General features: G+C 34.8%; 1 protein-coding gene across 2 annotated transcripts in view; it reads right to left on the bottom strand.

Annotated features, from left to right (window-relative positions):
* Window positions 1-811: 811 nt before the first annotated feature.
* Window positions 812-10239, bottom strand: part of DIPK2A (divergent protein kinase domain 2A) — a 36548-nt gene continuing 27120 nt past the window's right edge. For both annotated transcript variants that reach the window (XM_069104700.1, XM_069104701.1), the window contains exons 2-3: window positions 9079-9382; window positions 812-3796 (exon numbers count right to left, since the gene is read on the bottom strand). In XM_069104700.1, coding sequence (XP_068960801.1) covers window positions 3465-3796; window positions 9079-9382 — 636 coding nt within the window. In that variant the 3' untranslated portion in view covers window positions 812-3464. The remainder of the gene's footprint in view (window positions 3797-9078; window positions 9383-10239) is intronic.

Below are 10239 nucleotides of genomic sequence, written 5' to 3'. Positions count from 1 at the left end.
TCCTTGTCCTTAAAGATGGTTATGATAAAATAACAAGGTCACTAGAAATGAGATTCAAGTCTGGTTTTTAAGTTTGCCATGAACTTAATAATAATAGCTGTCTAACAGCAAGCAATTCATTTAATCTCTATAGGTGGCAGGTCCCCCATTAGAAAAATGAGGAAGTGGGGGTCAGCTAGGTGGCACAGTGAGTAAAGCACCGGGCCCCAAGTTAGGTTCTGGCCTCAGACACTTAACACCCACACAAAAAAACTAGCCATGTAACCTTGGGCAAGTTACTTAACCCCAATTGCCATGCGCCCACCCCCCCCCGCAAAAAAAGAAAAGAAAAAAGAAAAATGAGGGAGTTAGAGACTAGATGTTTTATATTCCTTATGACTAATAAATTATATTTTTCATTATCCTCCCAAACTTTGGGGGATTCCCTCAAATTTTCTTGGTCTCAACAGCGGGGATTAATGTACCCTACTCTCCATTATAAAGAAATGTAATTCAACTCTCACATACAGGACTAACACACAAGTTCTGGACATGTTAGTAAAAAGAAAGGTCCCTGAATTCTTACTCATCATAACATTTATAGCATATATTTTTAATGACTAAGAAGAGGCAATTTAAAATAGTCAAAGTACAGAAGCAAATAAGAAATGAAATTGTAATAATTTTTTAAAAAGTTCACATTAAATGTCTTGTTTGCATTAGATATACAACTCTGATCCCTATCCACTGTACAATTCAATAAAAAAGTTTATTTTTACTCAAACCAAGTTTAGATGTTTATTAATATAGACAATAATGAGCTTTAAAAAGGTGAGATTCATAAAGTATTCTTTATTAAGATCAGTAAAAGTTGTAGAAACAACTTTGTAATATAAAGGCACAGGGAGACAGTTCTGGTAAAATATTGAAATTAAACAGTAACTTACAGTACAAAAGACAATTTTAATGCACATACAAATCCCAAATGTCTCATTCAAAAATATTTTACTGAGTTTGTCTATTAATGGGCAATGGTTAAAAATATAAACTGCTGCTGTATAATAAATATCTGATAGGTGCAAATTGAACAAAATATTTATTGCTTTTCACAGACAAGTTGTTTCCTATAATTTTAAAATTCCAATTTCTTTCCATAATCTGCTTTATCAGCCTATTTCAAAGGAACTAAGTTCCATGACAAATTTAAAAGGGAAAAATGGCAGTTATAAAAAACTACCTTTACTATCAATCATTGCTGGCAGTGTTCTCATACCATTCAGTAATCACACATTCAAATCAGACTTGGAGAAAAAAGCAAAATGAACATCAATTTCAATGCCAGGTCAAGGTCTTTTGTTCCTGATTTTCACTAGTATTCTAAGGTTTGTGATATGAATGAATGTATTCAAATAAAAAGGTGCTTTGTTTCAAGAATATAGCTGTTACTTGAAGACTTTTCAGTGTTGAATATGGATGGGATGAATGCCTGCCATAGATAAAAGTAAATTTACTTATAAGAAAACCTTTTAGAACTTACAAAAACAGCTTTTAAATTATTTTCTCCAATTAAGAAATGTTTGATAGAGCTAGATTATGACATTTAAAAAAAATTGAAGTCTAAATGACTTGAATAATCTATACTCATTTTATATTTGGCAAATATAATCTAATTTTTCATGTTTAAATAAATTTTCAGAACTATCAACTCTATTTCACCCTGCTCTTTAAAAAGGAAAAAAAAAGACCTTAATTTGGTTAGAAAGAAATTTCCAATACAGTACTCAAAATAATCCAACATGAAGTCATAATTTTGGTTTAATTCCATGCTTTTGCTACTGTAAAAAACACAGTGGCTATTGTTTTCATTATTATTACAGCTCTATTGATAATTATTTAAAAATGTGAAAACCAAGCTCTTATAATTTGCAAGAAAGTTATTTTGGTTGTGCATATTTTAATCACTTTTTTTATTTAGAATAAGGTCGATCCTATATGAGACACTGTATTAAATTGTACTGTAAACAGAAATGAGCTAAAATTACCTACGTCGATGGTAGGCAACTTATAGCATGATTATCAGTCTTAAATGGCCCACACAGCATTATCACCTGTGATATAAGGAGCAATCATCCTTGTATATGAACAATGAATACCATAGCTGAGAGAGAAGGCAGATTGGCTGAAGAGGCTAAACCATACACTCATGTTCAGTCTTCCTTGGAGTAAAAATTTTTATCAGTCCCTCCTGCCCACTCCTGAACTAGGTAAACATTAAACACTGATAAACTTAAATGATTTTGTTAAGTCGGGGAAATACACACACACACACACACACACACACACACACACACACACACACAAACACACGACCAAAATTACCCAAAAATGTACAGCCCTAGAATAACTTTGAAATCAGCTACCAAAAGTAAGGAATGAAGAAAATTTACATCTTAAAAATAAAACAGCTAGGAGACTAATGAATCTAGGATTAGTCAGGCTAAAGAACTCAAAAAAGCTTTTTAAAATCTAGCCTAGGGGCTAATGTTTCTTTGGCATATGCTTTATTTACTCCATTGTACTAATTCACCTTTAAAAACAAAATTTCAGGGCTTTCCCCCTCCCCTGCCAAAAGTAGATCTTAAAATGTAGTTTCCTACTAAGCTTTTCTTAAAGCCTCTAGTAAATTTAACTTAGACATTTTGAAACATATGCCAAGAACTCGCTGTTCAATTATACTTATTGGCATAGTGGGTAGAAATCTGTATAACTACTAATTGACCTGAAGCACTCTTATGAAAGCTGCAATGACAGAACCAGAAGAAAGAAAAATGAAGTTCATAACATATTCAGAATGTTTAAAAAACAAAAAGCAACTGGCATATACATAATATCCAGTTGAAAGACAGTAAACATGGGAATCCTGCCCTCATAGTAAATATGAACCATACAGCAATGAATGAAGACCAGTTAAGTTTCTGAAAAATGCAATACCTACATTTAGTTTCATGTATATAAATTTAATAAGGTGAACATAAAATAGAAGAAAAAAAACTCCCACATATCAGGAGGAAAAGAGGCCTATAAAACAGGCCATTCTAACTTGACTTTCCAAGTAAAAGCAAGAGCTTCACAAAACTGTGATACTAATGCAGGTTATGTCAAGTACCCTTTGATACACAAGCCAATTAAGCTATTAGATATCTTCAATAGCTTTACAATAATCACTGATCCATCCCTCATATATTCAGGGGAGAAAGTCAATGGTAGCTCAAATTTTCATAAGACAGATATACATTTGTTTGCAGAGAAGCATCATATTATCTTTGAAATGCCACATTTGATGAATGTTAACATAGTGGATTTACTAGATTAAATTTATCTTTTGAAGGTAACTCTTGCAAATCTCATTTATCCCCATAGAGTGATATCTTTAGTTTTAGCCAGTGCGAGTCAAAGGGAAAAAGAAGGAAAACAATTGGCATGGACTACCTCCCATTGTTACTTAATTGTGCTAAATATTCCCGCAGTTCTTTTGCAGCTTGGAATCGGCCAAATCGCTTCTTTGGGTGGGCACACTCATCAAGCAAGGCCTCCAATCGGCCATCTTTGGCAATTTCGCCTGGTGGGTCATGAAGTAGTCCTCCAGAAGTGCCACGCCAGGTGGCATGTCTAGACAAGAGGTTCTGACAAATAGCATAGTAATTGTGATCCACAGTGGCACGAGAACAAAGAATTTCTTTTGAAAATGATAAGCAAGCTTCTTTATCACAGTCATCAAACTTGCTTTCATACCATACATCCCAATTTTCAGGTTTATCTGTGAAAGAAGAAAAAGGAAAATATACTATGAAATGTTATCAAACACAATTTCAAATCTAGGGAATTTCACTATTTCACATAGTATTTTTAGATGATCAAGTGCAGGTAATATATAGTGAAGAATGTGGCTTCTGTTTTTAGAACAGGCAAGAAAATGTGTACATTTATATGCAGCTAGATACACATCGAACGTTTTATAATGAACTTAGTTTACAATTCTATGAATAAGAGAAAGAGAGAATGAGTGGGGAAAAAGAGTGCCTATCAATCTCCTTTAGTTGTCGTTTTTTCCCCTTTATTGACATTATTTACATAAACAGAAATATGACATTCAAATGTTAGTTATACATTTTGGAGTCAGCTCTTAGCAACCCGATTCAACCCATTTTGGTCTTTACTGATCCTGACACAATTCTTAAAAAAAATACCACATTTCTGTAGTAAGAATTCTATGTGGTATCCAGACTGGTTTGTTTAGACCATCTCCGCCCCCCTCCCCCCATCTTCCTTGTAATTCTTTGTGCTGTCAGAATTCCATTCCTAAACATACTTGCAGAATTTTAAGCCATGAGATCCTAGATATTCAGTCACTGAACATTCTGAAAGCTGCACTCTACAAAATTGAGGTTGCATGTCAAAATGGAACAAGTTTTCCTTTCCTTCTCTATCACAGATTCTAAGACAGACTGGTTACTGTCCTGCAAGGTTACCATCATTTCTACTGTAGTGACCTGCTCCTTCTTGTTTCAGAATCAGACCCAGAATAGCAATTTCTCCTACAGTTTCCTTCCTTCACCTCCCTTGGAAGATAAAAGTACTAATGGGAGCAAAAGGAACACCAGCATATTCGCTTTTGGCCAAAAAATAAAAATAAAGCAAACCAGAAGATGCCAGGACACCTGAAGCGTGCCATTACTACAACTATCATACTTCTGTGAGCCATTTCCCAAACACCATCTATTTCTTTGATTCTGTACAGGCTGTCTGAATTATATACCAATGATGACATACATAATTTCTGATTCTGCCTCCATAGATCTTCACTAAAAGTATTCTCCATTATGCTCCACTTGTCTGGATCCAAAATTTCCTCTCACAAACTTATATACTCTTTAATATTCAATGACAATTATGTCCACCATTCTGCCTAGTACCTATCCTGTTCCTTCAAATAAGCTATCCCCACCTGTGAGACAACTTCAGTCACTAGTCTCACCCCACCAAGTGTCAGTTATTTTTGTAAGCTCAGTTTTGTCTCGGTGTGTTAAACTCTCTGATTCACATCCTTTCTTACTCAAACCTTGGCCATTTACGTATAGACACAAGGCCACAGATTTTTTTCATTGCTCCTTACCTTTTGCTTCCTGTGAATTTCTGGGCATCTCTAAACTGGAGCTATTCTCAATACTGGCAGCTTTCTTATTCTCTCTTGCTTTTCAATTAAAAGTTCATTTGAATAAATTTGTAAAACTCCAGGCAAATACATTTCAAAAAATTCAGTCTCTAGTATCATTATATCATCTCCATTTCCCAATATATGCTCCTTCTCCTTTTGTCCCAGAGGGCCAAGTCTTATAAGAAGGAAATTGAAAAGCAAAAACAAAAGTTTAGCAAAACTATCCTGTAACACGTCAACCAAGTCCAGTGTTACGTGCAGTATTTCACATTCATCATCTCCCACCTCAGCAAAGAAGGGAAGGAGATGGAGTCTTCTCTTCTTTTGATTCCACGGATTTTGTTCCTATTATTGTATTGCTTTTTTTTCCTGTTCATAGTTTTGTAGTCATTGTGTATATTGTTTTCTTGATTCTCCTTCATTTTACATCATTTCATAAGTTTTCCCATGTTTCTTAATATTCTTCATATTCACTTCTTATATTACAGTATCACATTCCATTCACATACCAAAATTTGTTTAGCCATTCCTCAATCATCTATTTTGTTTCTAGTTCTCTGCTAGTAGAAATATTTGTATGTTTATGCGACCTTTCTGTCTTTGACATCCTATGCCTACTAGTGGTAGTTCTAAGTCAAAGGCCATAGACACATTAATCCTTTTATCATAATTCAAAATTGCTTTCCAGAGTGGTTAAAGAAGACAAGAACCAGCTGCCTTGACTACAGTCACACCCATACCAAATAAGTACAAAATTCCTAACTCTTCTACAACTCCCCCCCCACACACACACCACACATTGGCCCCTTCTATCTTTGGGCATCTGTGTTAAGCAAATATATTTTTATTAGACCTTGGTAGTATGTTCTATCCTTGACAAGGAACAAAAGCGCACCAATTCAAATGTTGTTGTCTTATACTAATTTGTAAACTCTTTAGCCAAAGTTGTTTATTTGCAGAAAATAGCCCTTTTAACACTTTCAAAACCTCTTTTATATACAAATGATTGAAATATTAACTACAAATTATGGTATGTGCATCCCTTCATAAAAGATACCTAGAATCCTCATGGCATAGTGGAAGAAGCATCACCACATTACCGGGATTTAAACTCCGAGCTATCTCATTTAATGGCTATGTGCATAACATAAACCCTTTTCTGTGTATGGATCTCAGTTTCCTCATTTGTAAAATGAGGGAATCGGCTGAGATAATCTTAATGGTCCTGCCAGGACCAAATCCTAAGATATTTTACCAGATAAGAGATTGAAATTTAAACAGCAATATTATTTATAGCGATGATAGTAAAGTATAGGCAGCTCCAAAGGTTTGCTTTTAAGTCAGTTGTTTGGAACTTAAATATGTGTATGTGTGTGTATATGTGTGTGTCTTCATAGAAAAAGACTTTTATATAGAGGTAATAGATATTTATGTCCATCTATAGCTATCTCCGCCCCCCCCAAATGTACAGATCTATACCACACACAATATACATATATGTATGCACATGTATATACATACACTGCAAGGTTTATTCATGCATACATTTACACACAGGCACACATGTATATGTCATATACATATGTGTACACACATGTACACAATATACACATGCATACACACACAAACCTGGTCTATTTCAATCCTCATTGAAGCTATATGCTATTTACAGTAACAGAATCTGATCATCTTTTTTCCCCTTTTTTTTTGGAGGGAGGAAGGCAGGGCAATTGGTGTTAAGTGATTTGCCTAAGGTCACATGACTAGTAAAATGTTAAGTGTCTGAGGCCACACCTGACCCTCTTTTTAAAAACCATTTCTACAGAGAGCTGAGTGCCACTGGAGCCAGAGTCACTGTTACCAAAGACTTCCACATAAGGTTCTGGATTGATTAATACTGATACCACTAAGTCTCAACTATGGAGGAAATTTCCTGAAAGATCTAGAAGGGGACTGGAAGAAGGGCAAAAACAAATCATTCTCAGGTCACTACTGGCAGCTATAACTGTAAATTTTAATGTTCTTAGGCAATTTTTAAAAATGAAGACATGTATCTTGCAAATCAGAATTTGATTGTATAATGTTATTGAATATGGATGACCTAGCCTCTTATCTGTTTCATGGGTTACACAGAAGTATGGGACAGGGGTCAGCTAGGCTAGATTTAATTAAAAGAATTAGGTATTTTATAAGACTTTCTAAATCTGGTCTTGAGACAGTTTAATTATGATCAAGAATTCCTTGTAAAATAAAAACTGGTTATTACTAGGAGATGTATGTATGTACACTCATATATGCACACACACACATATATATACACATATATATGCACACATGTATAGGTCTTTTCACAGAATTGAAGATTTACTCAATACTTTAGAGCTACATGAACAGTTTTAAATGTTGAATTTAAAATTAAATGGCAGAGATTATAGAAAAGTTTTAAAATAGTTTCAATGATTGTATTAATTTTATGCCAAAATTTTGCATTTATATAAAAAGCAACATATATGGGAAATTTAAGCAAGGAATTGGGGCAGGGGGGAAAGGTGGCATCTACCCAAAACACACTACTCAGAAAAAATAAAGATTAATCAAATGATAACAAAAATTAAACATAGATAGTGACAACAAAGTTTCACAGGGTATTTCATGAAGGAAGTTCAATTAAACATGTTTGAATATGGCAAGCATCAGGATAAGATCATTGAATTTGCTATGAGAGAAGCAGGCTTTGAATTCTGGATCTGCCATATACAAAAAGCCTTGGGAAAATCATTTGACTCCTCTGGGTCTGTCTCTCTTTGTAAAATGAAGGAATTGTCCCCAAGGCTTCCTCCTGTTAAAAATCAATACTTAAGAAATAGGACCCATGATAACTTGGATGGGAATATTTAGTAGTATGTTAAAAATTATGCGGTGTATTTCTCAAGGCACCACACATCAAGCTTTCCTTCACTTCTCTTTCTTGAACAATTCTGGAAACAACTTTTGCCTTCAAAAGTCTCTTTTCCTATTTGTCCAGTTGGGGGATTGGGGGCACTCCATTACAAGATGCACACATGGAAAATGTGGGGGTCTTGGATGAGGACTTTAGCTCCTGGAATGACTCACTGGGACATGGGAAATAATACAAACGGAATAGGTAATACAGATCAACAAGAAACAGCTTCCGTGAAAGGAGGCTCAGGCACGTGCATTGTCACAGTATCACTGAGTGGCACAAATTCAAAGGGATCTCAGAGATCTTTGAATCCAAGCCCTTCATTTTACAGAGTCTCAGAAAGGTCAAATGACTTGCCCATGGATGTGGTGCTAGTATGCTTTCTTCTAACTTCTGAACATGAGTTCAGTGAATTTCTCTGCAAAATTTAATTCTGCATTCACACAGATGAAGATATGGTTACATTTCCTTAAAAAAAAAAAGGTCTGTTCAAGACTACAAATTCTTATATATATAAGAATGAATACAGCTTGATATAGGAGAGAGGCAATACTGCTTAGTAATACAAATATAGGTAGAGCCAACCATAGGTAGGAACCCATTTTAGTTATCCTAGGGCAATGTGTCAAACTAAAGGAGGGCAACATATTGATTTAGAAAACCCCATATTAGTATCTGTTTTATTTTATTTTTATTCCCTTTGTTAAATATTTCTCAATTACATCTTAATCTGGTTCCATCAGCATTCAGAGTGCTGCAGGCTGCACAAGCCCATGCATGCTTGACACCTTTGATCTTAGACAAATGAAAAAAAAAGAAGGAAGAATGGCTTCTTTTAATTTAACGAGTCCTAACTAACCACACACAAAATGGGAAAGTTATTTTATGTGTATCAAACTGAATTTGTGAGAAATGGGGAAAGAAAATTAAAAGTACTTACTTTGTCTAATTAATCTTTTGTCTGCAACCAAAACATTTTCAGCATCTACAATGATCACTTTCCCATCTCTAGGACCAACTGCAAAGTTGTCAAAACTGACATCTAGGAGGTAGAGTGCAAATTCAAAGTCATTGTTGGTAAGCTGCTCCGCAATTTCCATTAACTGCCATGCCAAGTCAACACGTTTTTCCCAGGGTGCATTGAAGTAGCTCCACAATTCTTCTCCAACATAGTTTACAGCCACCATTCTTCCACATGCGCCAAGGTATTTTGCAAATGGCCAACCTTCATCAGATGGAAAACTCTGTAAAAGTGGGTTACAGAATATTTAATTCCAATATGTAAAGGCAACACAAAGATATGTACTTTGATATGGAGTAGTTTTCTGATAGCTGCAGAAGAACGATATTCATGGGCAATTATTTTATCATTTAATGCTAAGAACCATAGAAATACTAAGTCTTTCCTTTCTCTGGTCTGAAGGACAAATAAAACACATTTAGGTATCATCATAGAGTGGCTACTACCCTACGCAGGGCCCGAAAACACATTTGTTTCACTTGTTTAATTATTAATTGCAGATAAACGGTCATTTTTAACTAAATAAAAGCACTGTTATTGTTGGACAAAGGAAATAACTTTCTTGTTTGTGATTGTATTCGCTCTAAAGGAATTTTACTTCTAACACAAATCATGCTTGTCTAAAGATTGAGAAAAGCTCCACTTTCCTGATGATACACATATATATTCTTCCTACCAAAGTGATATAAAATAAAAAGTTGCTTCCCTCCCTGTCCACTGGAATTCCTTTAACATCTGTATTTCTGTACTGGGAGAAAGAGATTTCTACCTTAGAAAAGTGTTAGTAGAAAGAATTGATTTGGAGTCAGAACCTAGATTTTAAATCTCAGTTAATATTTGTGATTTTAAGCAACAAGCCAACTGTTCAGTGATCTTTGTTTTTTTTTTCAATCAATAAAGAGAGTTTACTCATTGATGTAAAACATTCCTAACTCCAAATCCCATAGTCCTCTGACCCTTTGATTGAAAGGCCTCCACATGCTTCCCTGATTTTTCCTTCAACATTTGATAATGCAGGGCACAGCAGGTAATTAAAATCCCACCTTCAACAGAAAGCCTTTCTCAATGCTCCACAAATCT

This window comes from Petaurus breviceps, unplaced genomic scaffold (genome assembly GCF_028583685.1).
Source record: "Petaurus breviceps papuanus isolate PSGF00001 unplaced genomic scaffold, PetGlider_PUasm1.0 688, whole genome shotgun sequence".
NCBI lineage: Eukaryota > Metazoa > Chordata > Mammalia > Diprotodontia > Petauridae > Petaurus > Petaurus breviceps.
This window is presented reverse-complemented; position numbering and strand designations above follow the sequence as displayed.